Source organism: Salminus brasiliensis, chromosome 11 (genome assembly GCF_030463535.1).
Source record: "Salminus brasiliensis chromosome 11, fSalBra1.hap2, whole genome shotgun sequence".
NCBI lineage: Eukaryota > Metazoa > Chordata > Actinopteri > Characiformes > Bryconidae > Salminus > Salminus brasiliensis.
The window spans coordinates 20,980,001-20,997,194 of record NC_132888.1 but is presented as its reverse complement, the minus strand read 5'-3'; the positions used below and the strand labels follow the sequence as shown (position 1 = coordinate 20,997,194).

Sequence of the window (17,194 nt, the reverse complement as noted above, 5' to 3'; positions counted from 1 at the left end):
TAGCAAACAGCAAGACTCCCACTATCTAACCAGCCTTGACCTGTCCTCAACTACCAGCGAGTAATCCAGCTCGTCTTCCATATAAGGAGAACCTCTTTAGTCTCTCTGTATTCTCTCAGACAGAATTTCAGAATAAAAGTCCTGAGCCCAGATAACACTGTGCTGAGGTTATTAGCACAGTTACTCATTTTAGTGACAAATAGAAATACAGAAATTGAGTTCATTTATATCTGTGTTCATTTGTTAGTAAAATGTTTTACTAAGTAAAGTAATGATTACGTCAATTCAGATGCCTTAAGGCTCTCGCAGATGGTGAAATATATGATTTATTAATTCAATAATGTTCAAGTATTGGTATCTGTATGAGAACAGGAAAAGATGGATTGGTGCATATATATATAAGGAGTCAAAACTGTTACGTAGGGTTTTGGAATTGGCCAGCTTTGTCAGCTGTGTTTCGGCTGAACTGATTTTGAAGAAGGTGAACAGTGTTTGAGGTTCACAACTTCTACGTACCAAACTCTCATTATTCAACTGTGCCAAGAAAAATACAGCAATCTTCTCATTTCAGGACAGCTTAAAGTTGCCAAAAAATTAATAATTTTTTAATATTGTCTATTTAAATAATCTACTTTCAGTGATGTGGCCACATCTCTACCAACACTTCTTCCAGCAGAGGTCAGTCTTATAGTCGGGCTTATAGTCCTGCTCAGAGAAATGTACTGAACATCCTGTAATAATGAAAACGAGCCAAACTAACTGACCACAATACTCAAATTCAGCACTTTTGGATTCAAGCTCATCGATTAATGTATTTTTTCTTCTGTAAATGTCTCGGTAAAAAAAAACACTATTTTAGCATTTGCATTTGCTAAACAAAAAAAACATCCACAGTAATGATTCTGCTTTGGTTCTTCACAGTTAGTTAGACAGGTCAGGTGGTGTTACTCTATCTGTGGTAGCTTTAGAATAATAAATAATAAATATAAAATAAATGCCTCAATCAAACTGCAGTGTTACTAACAGTCACAGCCCGCCTGCAGACAGAGCCTGACCTGGACCTGTGAGAGCGAGAACGGAGCGCCACCTAGCGGACGGCCTTGCCTATTGCAGTGGCTTAGGGGACTCGTTTCTATGGCAACGTGTAAACCTCAGTGGGGCCAGGTTGGGGTTTTCGTGGTTGGTCCACGGTCGGTCAGGCAGCTGGTAAAGGTCGTTTAATGTGTGTGATAAAAAGACTTGTGGGTCTGGGTAGCTGGTTAGCGCTAGCCTAAACTGCACGACCCCTATTTGGCTAACGTTAGCTAGTGCTAGCTGGCTTGGCTAAAAGGTTTTTTTTTTTTTTTTTTTTTGCTGTCCCTAAAGAAGTGGACTATCTCTGGACCAGACCATGGACCAGAACACTGTCCTACAACAAGTCAACCAGTTCTGGTCTATTTTAGACGAAATGTCACAGAATAACCCTGGAGCTTACAGGACGTTTATCGAGCGCCAGCTGCGAGAGGGAGCTGAGGGTCTGACACCGCCCCGACCACACTGCTGCCTCCGCTCCTCCGTACAGGTAGAGTACAGAGCAGAGTATTATGTATTATTTATTATTTTATTTTATTTTAGATAGTATGTAGTATGTTATAATAACATAGTGCTGAATCTTTATGCAGAAATAATAAACAGAATTTATTATTATTATTTTATTATTATTTATTATTTCTGCATAAAGATTATATGTATATCGCTCCTGAAAAAAATGAGACCACCCTATGTGTTTAACATTTGCATTGTGTTTCATAAACCATGGACAACATTTCCCCTAAATTCTAAATTAAAATATTGCTTTTTAGAGCATTTATTAATTATTAATTATACAGCAAAGGAGTCAAATTTCAACAGCACAGTGCTAATATTTAAACTTTAAGAGCATTAAACATCACTATGGTGAAATAACCTTGACTGCACAGCTCTTATGTCTTGGCAGGCTCTCCACTAGTCTTTCACATTGCTGTTGGGTGACTTTATGCCATTCATAGTCTGCAAATTCAGATAAATCAGCTTAGTTTGATGAAATGGCTGATTGGAGCTGTTTATGCATACTGTAGCTACTGCCCCCCGTCATTCAGTGAGATATGTGGGCCGCATGTTGGCTGGAAATGGGTCATATCAACACAAGGACGTATTGTATATGTGTGCCAGCACTTAAATTCCTGATTCCTGAGGACATAACTTACATATTTGTTTCTTAATAGTTTCCAGAATGTTTATTGTATTTACTGAATCATGTTAAAAGCTGAACTGACTGGTTTAAGGTCTGTGTGATCTTTTCCAGAGGCCAGAAGACAAAATACTGTATGTGAATTTGTGCGGATGGAAACGAGTGCCTGCACCCAGCGCTCCTACTCAACCAGTTCCTGTGTGTGGTGGAAAACTGGAAATGGTTGCTGAGAAGAATGGTAAACCATATACTATCGTATCTTAAACAAAGATTCCTGAGTCGGATTGTTAATCTATTGAACATGCTTGAAAACAATAATGTAAAACATCAGAAAAAATATAATGATAATCAACAGTTAAGCATGTAGAATTAGCCTGTTGGACTTCCCAGTCTGAACAAACAGGAGCTATGTTTTGCAGTAAAGTATTAGCCCCTGTCAAAACTTGTTCTGTTCAGCAAATCAACAAATATATTTCCTGTACAATATTATCTCCTTATTTTCCAGAAAATTACTGTGTCGTGGAGGTGGCCTTCAACCCAGAGGTTCTTCAGAGGGCAGAGGCAAGTACACAGGAGATGGAGCAGATACATCTACTGGCTCTGAGCTTCATACAGCAGCAGCACAAACTCAGGCTGTCTCAGCAGTTCACTGTCACTAAAGCCAAACTAAAGGGCAGTGTGCAGGCCATGAAACGTCGGCTTATGATGCAACATCAGTGCGAATCCAGCACCCCAGACCCACAAACAGAACCTGGTAGGAGAACAATATACAGGTCCATGAAGCAGTGTGTATTAGTGTGTATATCAGTGCTTTGCTCAAGGACTTTGCCAGTTTATTGCCAAAGCTTGTGTTTTGTAATATTGAGCAATGTAATATTGAGTGCCGTTACCTCTTTCCACAGCCCCTTCACTTCTTCAGCAGATCTCCTCACTGCGAATGGAAGAGACTAAAGAAGACTCCACTATTCAGCTGACCTTGGGGAAGGAGGAAGGCAAGGCAAAGCCAGGCCTGATTGAGGTGATCTCCAGCACTGTTTCAGCCAAGCCCCAGCAGCCAAAGCACCAGATCACAGTCTGTTCAGAGAGCAGTGCATCGAGCAGTATCTTAAAGCTGTGTGTGGAGCTGCCTGGAGTATGCTCAGTCTCTCAGTGCCGGCTCAGCATCACCAAGGTCACTGCCACTACACAATTCATAAGTTCATAACTTCATTTAGGCATGCAGTGTTAAATAGTAAAAAACAGCTGCCATACATGATGTTGCCATGCTTGTGCATTTCCTCAGTAGTAATTACACACAAACATATATTATTTTAAACATATGTATATTTCAGAAGATCCATAACAAGATTCTAATGGAGTGTTTTTCTTCGTACATAGGATGACGTTCTGCTGAAGGTGGAGGATATGTATTATCTCCATCTTTGGTTCCCTGAGCCTGTCAGTGAGGAGACGTGTTGTGCAACATTCCACAAAAAGAAACACATGCTGATCGTTACTGCATCTGTACTGTAAATGAACATGAATATTCTCAACAAACCATGTTTCACTGCATGTACTCCTCTTCAGCTCCAGCACCTTTAAAATGTCAAGCAAGAATCTCACATCCCCTGTTCAATCTCAATGGGCTTTCATTCAAAGGAATCCATTCTTCCCTCTACCAGTGAAATGTTCCCAATCACTGGCTGCAACACAAGTCCAAAGAATGATGAATGCAACCCTGTGCTTAACAGTTGGGAAGGTGTTCTTTTCATGAACTTCTGCATCTTTTTCTCCAGGCATACCTTTGCTCATTGTGGTCAAAAAGTTATATTGAACTTCTCCTGTCCACAGGACTTATTTACAAAATGCATCAGCATCTTTTGCTGTCAAACAGGGGTTGATTTGCCTTTCTAGCCATTCCATGAGCAGTTCTTTTCATTTTCTCATAGACTTCTGCTTTGTGGGCGTCAAACATTTCAATCATAGAGTATTTTTATAGCCTTAACATTTTTTATCACCTGACCTTTCCTTATGATTATTGAGAACAAACCATAGCCCTAACAAGCTTTTTAGGGAGACCTTGGGAAAACTTACCTGGCGCTCACATTGTCTGCATTATTTTCACTGTAAAATTGTAAAAGACAAAACTAATACACTACTCTTGCTTAAAATGCTGATGCACACTAAAATGCACATGTTAATATTTAACTTGCCTTTTCAGTAGATCATTTCATCTACCACTCACTTAACTATATATATGTCATTTTCTGCAAATGTAGACATTCCCAAACTGTTGAAAAAAAAGCCAGAATTAATGCCTGGAGCCCTTCTGTTAGAGCAATAAGGGAAGAGTGTATGGGTCTTTACCACATTATTAAAAGTACAACATTATTGATCATCATTGATTTGAACCTTTTTTACTTCCCTGTTTGTGTGTTTGCTCACTATGTGTTTTATATGCATTTTAATTTCAAAACTCATCAAACCCAATAAATCTAAAAAAAAAACATGAACCTTAAATCAAGTTGTGGAAAGCACATTTACTAAAAATTGGACAAATACTGGATGCATTTTAAACAGATACTAAACACTATACATGCAGACATACAGGAAAGTGCTGTGTTCTCAAAAAATGCTGTTTTATATTTAAATAATACAAATTTTACAAATAATGTGGTCCCATGTTTCCCAGATTCTGGGTTCGAATAACAGCAGTCACGCTTGCCTATGGAATCACTGGCAAAGGTTTTACATGAAAAATCTGCTGAACAGAATCAACAAGGTAATCCAACAAGACATTGTGAGCCATGACCTGAAACACGTGTGGCAATGCTCTATGTGTGACATGTTCAGTACTAGTAGTTTGGCAACTAATAGACTAATTTCTTGACATATACAGCAGTATCTCTTTAATATACAGAATCTGTGTGTAATGTTTTTTTCTAGACACCATATAAAGCTTTCTCACAGAAAAAGAACATACAGATTGTAGTACCAAATACAGTCAAAGCAACGTCAAGCACTATTCTGTTGTAAACGTTTCTCAGAATCACTTCTCACACCGAAAGTGGACAGACTATAACCCTGCGCTGGAATGATAGGAGATGACATGGTGAGGATTCTTCGAAGTTGCTGAGGTATACTGATGTAGGACATGGGCATCCGGAATTGATTTCCCCGGATCAATATGACTGCTCCTCAGACTTCAGTTACCTGCTCTCGCCATGGTCTTCCTCTACCCAGGCAACTATCTTCCCTTCCCATCCAGGTATTATAGCCTCATCTTGGAACACCTGATCAATACAACATAAACAGAGGATCAGTGCTGGGAAAAGGTGGTCAGGGGCTCCTAGGCAACTGTTTTAATTAAACCAAAATGACAATAATAATAACATAATAATAAATGACACTTATGGGTGGGGTTAAGTAATCGTATGATGGCTAACAGGCTGCACAGGAGGATGAACCACTAACCTGGTCTCCCCCTATTACACAGTGCCACCAGTGCTGGGAGGGTAAGGGCTAGCACATGCTTCCTTCCTCCTCTTCAAACTGCCACTTACCAATGTTACTGGACAACTCAAGGCACTTGGAGCACTGAGCTAACTGTCAAATCTTTAACGTAAGCTAAATTGGCGAGGGCTGGCACATTGGTGAGGGCTGTTATGCTCCCTTGAACTCCCAGCCACAGATGGCTGTGGCATCACTGTGTACTGAACTTTTGATCCCTTAATGATAGGGCCAAGACTTAAAAGACTGCAAGTAGTTACCGCACATGCAGCATCACTGGGCAGCCCACATTCTTAGAGGAAAGTGCTGGCTCTCAGCTCTGACTCCTCAACTAACACATGTATTAGAGCGCCATCTACCCACCCAGAGAGAGCAAGGCCAATTATGCTTTAGCATCAGCGCCTTAGTCTGCTGGGCCGCTCGTCCTAAGTCCTAATCCAAAATTTTAAGCCAGTGAGCTTGTGTAAAATTTTACGTACCTCTTCTTTCACTGTTCCAAACTCTGGATCTAGAGACTTGAAGTGATATCTGAAATTGCCATGTCTGTCCACAGCCGTCTTGAAATCCTGAAGTGTGACCTCCCCAAGTCTGCCAAGAGATAAAGCCATTCAGAGTGGTTAACCGCTTCATTTTCTAATTTTTTTTGGACTTCTTTCTCCGGTAGCTTTCTAACAGTGGGTGAAAAAACACTAATTTGTGTAAATGATGACTGTTAGCGACCAAGACAAGCAGGAAATGTAGCTTTTGTCTGAAATGGATGTAGAACATGCTGATTTCTATTCACTGTCTTAACTGCTGGGGGAGTTAGGCTTCAGTTTACATTGTAAGTGGCAAACCTCGGGTCCAAGCACCCATGCCATTACGGAGCCAGTAGAATGGCCTAAGTATAACAGATGGGGGACTGGTTTCTGAACCTTTTTCACGGCCCATGAGTGTTTTTTTAAGTCAAGAACAAGGAGGAGGTTATAATATGTCCCATTCTGATACCTTTTAGGGATGTTTATTAGGAAGGGTGTGAGAGAGCGGTCCGTGAAGTAGAGTACTTTGGTTGAGGCTGATGCGCTGAGCACAGGGCTGCTGTGAGAGTGGGCTATCTCTGAAAGAACCAGATACAAAACAAAGCATTACACTCTCATTTTGACCCACATATCCCTATTTTCTGCATCAGTCAATCTCAAGTGACTCACTGGCACTAGATGGCCAAGATTCTCGATCTGTGTGATTGGCTCGTCGTCCTGGAGATTTGGTCGGGCCCTGTTGTGGGACAAGATGAGATTTTGTTACACAACATTAATGCCGGTTAAGCTGATTATGGACAACGGCCGTGGTTCAGGGGGTGTGTTTTCACATGCCTTTCTGTCCTGCCTCTTCTTTGAGTCAGAGATGTGGAGGCGGTCCATCAGGCTGCCCACTCCCTGCTCCAGCGTGTCCAGTGTGTGATGCTGAGGGTCATGACCGCTGAAGCTGTTCCTCAGACTGCGGAGAGCATCTCGCACCAGCTGCAGCTCATCACTCTGCCACACACACACATGCGTACACACACATCAGGAGTAAAGAGGTAAATCCCACACATACCACACATTCCACTATTCTACACATTCACTAACAGCTAACTGTGAAAGCCACCACCAAAACGTCAAAAAACACTTCATGTTGACTTACGAGTGCATGTGGAAAGGCTGAAGATGTCTCCGTCAAATGACTGAAGCCATTGTTCTCACAGCCAGACAACTGGAACGGACATTGAGAAATAACAATTTATTTAGAACCCAGATCACTGAGGTAGTGGGTTTCTTTCTGTACATGTGTATGACTTTAGTGCAATTGCTCCATCTAGTGGTAACAGACAGGATTGAGAGTTACTTTCAAATGTATTCATTTTCAAAATAAGTTTCACAAAAAGTGCAAACTGACATTAGGTACTGTAAAAGGGATAGATTTATCTTGTGATAGACCCAACCTTTAGACTGAGATTGGATATGGCCAACACCATTGATAGCAGAGACTGGTAGAGAGAGTCTATGTGTTTTGAAAACATACACATTTCCTATTTTTGCTATGAAAATAGCAAAGCCTTGGTGTAGTTATGGACGATCAGTTATTGTTCTCAAGTCATGTCGCAAACGTTACTCGGCCATGCAGATTTCTCCTGTACAACATCCGGAGAATTCGGCCCTTCCTCTCTAGAGAGGCCGCCCAGGTGCTTGTTCAGTCTCTCGTCACTTTAAGACTTGACTACTGCAACTCTCTTCTGGCTGGTCTTCCTCTGCGCACCATCAGGCCCCTGCAACTCATCCAGAATGCAGCAGCACGGGTCGTCTTCAACGTTCCTAAGTTCAGCCATGTCACTCCACTGCTGCGTTCTCTTCACTGGGGTCTTGTAGCTGCTTCCCACATCAGATTCAAAACCCTGACCCAGGCCTACAAAGCCAAGAATGGACCAGCTCCTCCGTACTTGATGGCAATGGTCAAAAGCTGATCCGCACCAAGAGCCCTTCCAGCTTCAAGTATGGCTCGGCTTGACCCGCCATCCCTCAAAATCCACGGAAGACAAGTGTGCAGACTTTTTTCTGTCCTGCACCAAAGTAGTGGAACGAACTTCCCCTGGGTGTCCGAACGGCAGAGTCGCTCACTGTCTTCAAACACAGACTGAAGACCCACCTCTTCAGAGAGTACTTGGGCGAATAGCAGAGTGGTCACCTTATTGACTTGTGTTTAGTAGAGTCTAAACTTAGAGGTATCTTTGCATTTTTAGCCTATTCAAACTAGCTGAGTTTTTTCTTGGGTAAATAGCAAAGCACTTTTGTAAGTCGCTCTGGGCCAATATCAATGTTACGTAACAGTCTTGGCTTGTTATATTACACCACTAAAACATACACACACCCCGCCTTCTAGCGAAAGCCCTGCTAGCCCAAGTCAAAGTCATTCGATGTAATAAAACGAAACGTCTACTTCATGAGAATGTGGTGTTTTTGTTGCTTGTAGCTTGTATGATTGCTCACCAGTAACAGTGAAGAGCAGCACATCACCACCCGACCTTTATTACAAAAGTAATTACAATGTTCTTGCTACAGTTACAGTGCTAAAAAAAACAAAAAACAAGGCTACACTACATATGTGGCTTCTGTAAGCCATTGCATTGTGTCCCTATAAATAAGCCAATCAGAGCAGAGATTCTTTTCTTCAGTAGCCCATTTCATTCTGAGGCAATATAACAGGGTTGTAAATGGGCCTGTAAAACCACATATGTTTGATTCCTACCAAAGTGACACACTTACTATTTAACGACTGATTTAAAATAGTAAATAAATGTATTCTATGGCTCCTTTAATGTAATCATAGCTGCCATTTTCTGTTACTGCCCAGCCCTGGTATTAGAATTTAATAAACGTCTCTTTTCTACAACATCTTAAAACACAAAAAAAACAACAACACAACAAACATTGCTTGATTTTTGTATGAGCTCTGTACTGTACCCTGTGATGGCTGCTTTCACTCAATTTGCGCAGGGACTCGTCCAGTTTAGCCTGCTGCTGAAGAAGTTGCCTGTCTTTCTGAGCGAGATCTTTCTATGGGAATGATGCACATATTCTTCCATTTCAATCAGTCTTCATCAAAGCATGAACGTAGCATTAAAATCCAATAAGCAGCAAAGATGAGATCACCTACTTTGTATTCACTCAGCAATTTGTCTCGATCACTCAGCTTCCTCTGCAGTTCCACCTGGAAACAAAGGCTGTTTAAATGAACTTAAACCTGCATTACTTTGAACGAATACGGACGGCTGCCATATCAACATTAATACCTGAAGCAAGGAATAGAGCACTATAACGAGCAGGATTAAGCAAATAAGCAATTAACCTTCCTCCCTGCTGTATGGCATGCATACATGCACTTGTTTTTTTTAAATAAAGATGGCAAGAGAGAAAGATCTAATATTCACTAAGGAGTTAACTCACATTCTGCCCAGCTAGCTCCTCCCTGGCCATGCTGGACCGGAGCAGCTCCTGTTTGAGCTGCAGCACTGAGTCCTCCTGTACTGACATTCGCTGCTGCAGGGCATCCTGGGGAGGAAGGTGGATGGACACAGTGTCAGAGTGAGGGCTTAATTTGATCAGGCTATATTCACTGCTCTACTCCACAGCTTATGAAGAATAACTACTGAGCCTAGAAGACTTCACTGATTCACACCATTCTTCCCCATTGACAATAATCACGATCATTTAATCTGGCAGTTGTTGTATATTCACACTGTTGCAGAATTGTATGATGAATGGACCAATAGAAATGCTCCAAACCAAATAAAACATTTTACATTGACTTTCATTGAAAGTTAGTAGGGTTTTTTTTCATTGCCATTTTGGAAATACAAGGGTTTTGATATCTTGGGGTCTGATGTTTTATTACATCAGAATACCATAAATGTGTTTCTTTAATAATGATTTGCACTTCACAGATCAGCACAGTGCAGACGTCTTAAGGTTGATTTGGCCGGGCCTACCTTCACCGCCTGAAGGTTGCGTGCCTCCTGCTTGTACCTCAGCAGTTCCCTCTGAAAACACGTTAAAGCCAGTGCCCTCAGTATCCACATAAAACATGCTGCTTAATTACTGAAACTGAAATGGCTGATTCTCTTCTGAGACTTAGACTCACCTTCAGATCCAGAGACTCCTCCATGCTCTGATCAAGACGACTACGGATTAAGATCTGTGTAGGAAAGTAAAGTAGATGAATCAGCTAGAGGTTACACAGAATTCATAGACCAACATATTTGTTTATGACAGTAAAGTCAGAGCACAGAAATGCCATATTGCAAACAGGTGAATTACCAGCTGCTGTTCCGCGTTGGCAGCACTGTCTCCAAACAGAGGTGCTGCTTGCTCATCTTCCGGCAGTGACCCATGAAGCAGCAAAGCCTGGAGGAAGAGGTGACAAAGGGTGTTTCGAAAGCATCTCAGTATGGCAGGCTGAGGCTCGAAGTCTTGCTGTGCACATATGCTGTTGGACCAACACTAATGTCCAAACAGCAGCTATCATGTGATTATCCTTGGACGCAGTTTGGCGATTAGGCTAATCTGCTTCCTTTCTTAAAGTCGTATCTCCCCTTTCCACCCATAATCTCCTCCATTAAGATCAACTTCTTACACTCTGTCCTGCAGTACAGTTCTGCTCTGACAGTTCTATCAGCATGTGATCAAGTGATTCCAGTGGTTCTATAATTAGCCCAAACTCTGTAAAATGTTTGCAATCTGAAAGTCACTTCTCATTTTCAGAGTTGTAAAAAGCTGACAGTGCAGATTAGGAAAATCAGCGGCTCAGAGCCAGATAATACCTTTAGACCTTTAGACTTCTACACAAACATCCTACTAACTGAGCTTTTACTAATAAAAGGTGTATAACAGCATTCTTATCCATACATATATAGCTCCACTAACTGTACAGGAGCACTTTGTAGTGTGTGTATATATATATATAGTCTCATATACAGTATATATATATATATATATATATATATATATATATATATATATATATATAGTAGCAGTAATAGACTACAGTTGTCTATTCCATACAAAACTATTCCATACACATTTTGAATGGCAAAAAGGTCAAAATTAATATTTTAGATTTTAGATTAGAAGAGGTTGTAGTTTATGGACCTATATAACCCAAAAAACTCAATGGTCAATATTACCACTGCAATGAGAACAGCTCGACTTAAGATGGGCAAAAACATAATGAACACAAGTTAAGTGTCCAAAACCACATACAGAGTTCGGTCCCTAAATATTTGGACACTTACTCAAGTATTGTCATTTTGTCTCTGTGCACGACTTCAATGGATTAAAAAGAAGCAATTAAGATGTGATTGAAGAGACATTCTGCTTTAATAGAAGTGGTTTAATAACGTTTAGCATTGCCTGTTTTGGAATTACACCGATTCTCTTCAGTCACTTCACAGGATCGAAAGTAATTGGACAAACTACAATAAATGTAAAAATAAGGGGTATTTAAATACTCAGATGCAACTCCTGACGTCTGGAATTTGAAATGGTGGGTTGCTCAATTAATACATTTGATAGGGCCCTTGTCAGTCTCAGGCCCTTAGAATCATCCTACACTCCCCCATACAGCTCCCCTGTCAACAAGTATCTTGTATTATGTGTGACTGACTGTAACATGCATCAGAGATCACTAGGCTAGATTTCAAAGAACCCTACAACAAGCTTCTAATTATTTGTGCTATGATGTTAAGTTTCTTCTTTGACCACTAAAGGTCAAGCTCACCTGAAGTCTTGACACCATCTTCCTGGTCTCTTGTATCTCCTTCTCCAACTGCTCCTGCTGGGCACACAGCTGCTCCTCCCAGGAGCTTCCGTCCCCTGTCCCAGCATGCTCTGGGCCTGGAGTCGGCTCATTTATTGAAGACTTTGCTGCATCGTCTGGAACAAGAGTAAAAGAAATGGGCCATGAAGCAGGGAATGCTGAGACAGGCGAGCAAAAGAAACGAAGATGATTGATCATCTACTCTGATACTCATCTTACCTTTGAGGCTCTGTGGTTGCTCTGTGTGGTTCCTCACAATCTCAGCCTGATCTTCAGACTGGGCAATAATGTACTCCTCTTTGGGGCTGTGCGTGGGGCTGGACGAGCTGAGACTGCGGAGGTAAATCAAGCAAGCAGTTTGAACTGATTTGATTCCGTGTTGTTCACAAAGTACAGCATAGTTCACATCAGTTCTCATTAAATAAGTTCGATAACTGATCTAATGATGAATCTGATTATGGTAGGCATTTAGGCCAGTGGTCTTAACATAGTTCTCACAAAATATGAACTCGATTCCCATGAGGGTTTTGTCTTTCAAACCACAGTGATACTTGCTGCCAAAGCATTCCACAGCAATGTGCACTCATAGGCTTTCAATAGGACTGAAATGGGAGGCCTTTTCAAACACCCCTCAAGCCATGACTAAGGAAATGTGATCTTTTGAAAGCTGCATACTCAAAATGACACTAACAATATTGGAATGTTGTTTAATTCAGAAAATAAACTGGTCAGATTAGTTTTTTTCAATAAGTAGTATCTAGAACATCTTTATGGAGACTGTATGTAGAAGATTATAAGAAAATATCTTACAATTTCTCACATTACTCACATTCTTATGCCTTCATTTTTACTCATCATAGTGAAAATATCAAGACAGATATTCCAGTTAATGGTTTGGGCATACTTCCCATCAATATCATAGCTGCTAAGGCATTTGGACTGATATCCAAATCTCAAAAGTACAAGGATAGCTGGTTCGAATCCCCGGTCATGCTGCCCGCCATCTGCAGCTGGAGCCCAAAAGAGCACAATTGGCCTTGCTCTCTTCAAGTGGGTAGATGGCACTCTCTCTTCCCACATAACATCAGTGTGATGCTGGTCGGAACAGGCATCTGTTATCCAGTGCATCAGAGCTGGGTACCCGGCGCTTTTGTCCGAGCATGCTGGTTGCCTGGTGATGCTACATTGCCGGCAGTTCAAAAAAGAGGCTGCGGCTGGTTACGTATATGTTTTAGGAGGCATGTATTAGTCCTCACAAGGGTTGGGCGATGTGGTAAAAATACTGTATCATGGTATTTAAAGACTTTTTTCACAATAAATTATTTTTATCACGATACATCAAAAACATCAGCAGCAACAAATTCTTGAAAACTAGTATTCAGATACTGTCCTGTATTCCTTTTTCTGCTGCTCTTCATCTAATTAAACCAGTCTAATTACACTGTCTGTGATGAAACCTGCAGCTGATCAGTGATTATTAAGCACTAACAGTATCCTCCATATGCTTAGAAGCATATTGTTATCACAATAACAAAATTTATCACGATGCGATAAAATATCGTCATATTGCCCAGCTCTAGCCCTCATCCTCTCAGTGTCAGGAGCATTGCATGTGATAGAGGAAGATATCTAACAAGGGAGTTAGATGTAACATTGGAAAGAAAATTAGGTAAAAAAAAAAAAGAAGCGAATCTCAAAAGTAGGCCTCAAAAGACACAAAGCTAAGATAAAGTTCAGGTTATCTTCCAGCCTTTTCATGGTGAAATTGACCTCAACATTACATTACACATAATAACTAACAAAATGTTTGGCACATGCTGCATTTTCCCAATGATGGGCTCTGTCAAAGCTGGTCATCCCCACATTAGTATACTAATTCTATGTTTTGAGACCGATCCAAGCAGCCAGTGGCCTATTTTACCAGGCATATATAATGTAGCTGCTGTCAGAGAGGTTTGAATGTAAAAAGGAATGCACTGCCTCTGCACTTCATGAACACCGAATGAAATGAATCACATGACCTGTCAATGCAGTCTACTCTTCACCACTTATGAGATGCTTGTGTGGAGCACTGTACTCAGTAATGGTGGTCCCATCGCTCTTAAGTGTCATTGTGCCACCAAACATACTACATTTCACACAAATTGGGGTTAAAATTCGACACACAAGTGTGAACTGATCGGAACAGATGGATGGACAGCATCTGACCAGCAGCTGACCGTTCCAGATACAATGGTTGGCAGTTGCTAGGCAATTTTACTTGGGCAGAAACACCCAGCGCCCTCATAGAGGCTGAGACTGAGACTGTAGAGCATGGCTCAACCACAGGAGAAGAATGAGCGCCCTTAAGCCTGTTTCACACCTGACAAAGCCTGGCAAGAAGACCAGATTAACACAATGGCCCAAAACCGATGAAGAACAACGCTACACCATAAGGTCAGCAGATGGAGAATGGATACTACACAATAGAGACTGTGCCTGTTTGCTGTGTTGTCTGGAATGGAGTATGAGGAGTGTGGATGAGAGACGCAGAGAGAAAGATAACGAAAGGGAGGGAGAGAAAAAGAAGAAGAAAAAGGGTTAACAAGTCAAGAACTCATACCATTTCATTGGTTTGGCTCCCATGCTTACAGCTCCTCTCTTAACCTCCCATGCTGTTCCTCCTCCCCAATGTGTGGCGTATGCTGGAGCAGTGGGGCAGCACCATAGCAAACAAGAGTGGCCACGTTGGGAAAAAAAAAAAGGGTGTGCACACAACAAAAGCAGCCTCCACAGAGCAATCAGCTCTGCTCTGTGGTGATGGGGAGCAGCACACCCTCAGCTCCCAGCTTCAGTATCTCAACCAGCTTGAGCACAAATCCAAATCTCTGCTTGTTTGGCAAGTCCTCCAGAATGGGACAGCCCACGACTAAATCCTCTCCAGCATGTTCAGTCACAAATGAAGTCCAAAACCCTGGTCAGCGTTTGCATGTGCCTCCTCGGATAAGAGGGCAGCATAAGGCTGTCCCATTTTCATTCCCAAGCCATATTAATAGAGAAGAAGGGAGCGGAGTGGTATGCCACCCCTTCTGGCTTCTGAATCCTGCCTGTTTTTTCAAGCACGCTGCCTGCAGAATTGAGCAACTCCTCTAGTCCCAGCAGATCTGTTGTTCTCTGCGCTTGTTACAAAATTTCTTTTTGCCATAACCTCCCTCTTGTCTCTCTGCCTCCTTGGTCATCCCCCTCCCTTGTTCCTGTTTGAACTCAGACAGCTCTGGTGTGTTTACCCTTCCCCCCTCCGCCTCCGCCTCCATCTCCTCCTTCCCACCCCTCCCTCGCCCACCAAGCAGCTCCAACAGAGGGGCTGTGAAGGGGGGCTGTGGGCGGATGTATAGTGGAAAAAAGCTTCCACCATGCTGGAGGGCTGGGTGTAAGCCCTGAACAGCTCCTGTTCCTTAAAATCAATGAATGTGGTTTGAATGAGGCGAATGAGATCTAAAGGTGTTACTACTGTAATACAAGCCTTTATTATTATCATCGCATTCATATCATTCATTCAGAAAAAAAGCCACTGGAAGAGGTTTTCCACATCAGTTCCCATACAGCACTGCAGTGTCTTTATTACATTGGGTCATGTCCCCAGCTTTCATGACATTATATTGTGGATCTGTGATGTGTATGTTCAAGTACTTTAAATATTTAAATGTACATTTGCATCTTGCAGTGTACTGTAGCCTCTGTTTTTCTATTCACAAACTGTTGAGCGTATAGCAGCTATTGACAAATTCACACCTGCCTTCTGACGAGTGTTTCTAATATGCCGGACAGGTGAACAGGGAATTTCTTCATTATAGGGATGGTTATTCTGTCATTAGCTGTGAAGGTCTTCCTGGGATCCTTGAAAGATACTAGAAAGGGATCCTTGAGCAATGTTCATGTTCAATGCAAACATGTTTTTTCATGGAACCAAAAGTGGGCCTTCGTTTTTAAGAGTGTATATTGGTTTCATTGAATTGTTGAACATCGTTAGACTCCAAAGATGACCCAAAGCCCAGAATCAAGACTGGACGCTCGTATGCCTGCACTAAGTAACCATTTAAATACACCTGAGAAATCACAAACACCCTATGTCTCAAAACTGTGCGCCCCAAAATGCTAATGTGGGGCTCATTTGGGAGGAAAATGGCCTAGGTGGGTTCCAGGTGAGCATGGGCTCTAAGTGGGTTTGTACATACTTTGTTACCGGGACTCAGTTGGCCTTCCCAAATGGGCCACAGTGTTACAGTCCCATCTAGGCCTCATGTTCAGTGTGCAACCCAGATGGGGCCCATTCTTAACCAGTCCTGGTGGGCATCCATATGTGAGGCCAACGTGGATTCAGAGGACAAAACTTTCTTGTTCCCAATTGGGATACCCATATGGGCCCCACATGGACATGGTTAGCTGGGATATGTATATATACACAGGGGTATAGCTGCTTTGCTGGGAAACTGTGTGCTGTGGGAGTGCAGCATGAATTGAATTCTCCTGATTCCTGAAAGGCAAGTGAATAAATAATATTATCTGCTGGTCAGCATGAAATTGTCCTCATAAACTGCTTCAACAAAGGACATGAAGGAGCTAAAAGATAATCCTGGAGGGAGCCCTCTCTTTCCGTATATTGCAGATGGTCTTGCTCTCTTGTCTACTTTCTCATTTTGTACATCAGTCATTCTCACCGTGAACCGCACTTGGTACAAAGTCAGGTTTGTTTCCATGGTAACTTGGAAGACAAGAGGCCTGCTGATATTATGGAGGGATTGCAGCATTTCTGTCTATTTCTAGCCTCTCCATACGTCCACACATTCTGTGCATACATGAAGTGGTGTAAGACTTTCCACAGCTTGTGGCTAATGGAGTGTGGGGTGGGTGGATGGACGGGCATCTCCTGAGCGGGAAGGTCCTTTTATCCTATCTGATTCAAAACGGATCAACCATCTTGCTGAGGTCTGCAATCCCACCTGTTTTGGGGGGGCTTCATTTTATCTTTCTGCCTGAGTTCTCCATTGATTCAGGCCCTAATGGAAACAGACTGTATCCGACTGTGTCCATGGCCAGTGCACAAGGTCTGGAATCCCCTGGCATGATTGTCTCTGGGGCTCCAGCCAAGTTCAGGGAAGGCTTCGGTCAAAAGCTCACCAACTTAACCAG

At 42.0% G+C, this 17,194-nt stretch overlaps 2 protein-coding genes across 3 annotated transcripts; one reads left to right on the top strand and one right to left on the bottom strand.

Annotated features, from left to right (window-relative positions):
* Positions 1–1,125: 1,125 nt before the first annotated feature.
* On the top strand, positions 1,126–4,694 carry pih1d2 (PIH1 domain containing 2). The gene is made up of 5 exons (XM_072692148.1): positions 1,126–1,561; positions 2,324–2,447; positions 2,715–2,963; positions 3,112–3,380; positions 3,587–4,694. Exons 1-5 carry the CDS (start codon positions 1,391–1,393, stop codon positions 3,719–3,721), a joined length of 948 nt encoding a protein of 315 aa, XP_072548249.1. The 5' UTR covers positions 1,126–1,390; the 3' UTR covers positions 3,722–4,694.
* Positions 4,695–4,708: 14 nt separating this feature from the next.
* On the bottom strand, positions 4,709–15,293 carry dixdc1a (DIX domain containing 1a). Of its 2 annotated transcripts, XM_072692145.1 has the most exons (16): positions 14,628–15,293; positions 12,245–12,357; positions 11,987–12,141; positions 10,528–10,614; positions 10,352–10,405; positions 10,200–10,250; positions 9,658–9,762; positions 9,368–9,421; positions 9,175–9,267; positions 8,816–8,845; positions 7,361–7,429; positions 7,051–7,212; positions 6,886–6,952; positions 6,686–6,794; positions 6,178–6,286; positions 4,709–5,481 (listed from the first exon to the last, which is right to left on the bottom strand). In XM_072692145.1, the coding sequence occupies exons 1-16, from the start codon at positions 14,648–14,650 to the stop codon at positions 5,398–5,400; spliced, it is 1,365 nt and encodes a 454-aa protein (XP_072548246.1). In that variant the 5' UTR covers positions 14,651–15,293; the 3' UTR covers positions 4,709–5,397. The 2 variants fall into 2 exon arrangements, with proteins under 2 accessions (XP_072548246.1, XP_072548247.1); XM_072692146.1 differs by lacking the exon at positions 8,816–8,845 and having other exon boundaries at positions 14,628–15,292.
* Positions 15,294–17,194: the final 1,901 nt, after the last annotated feature.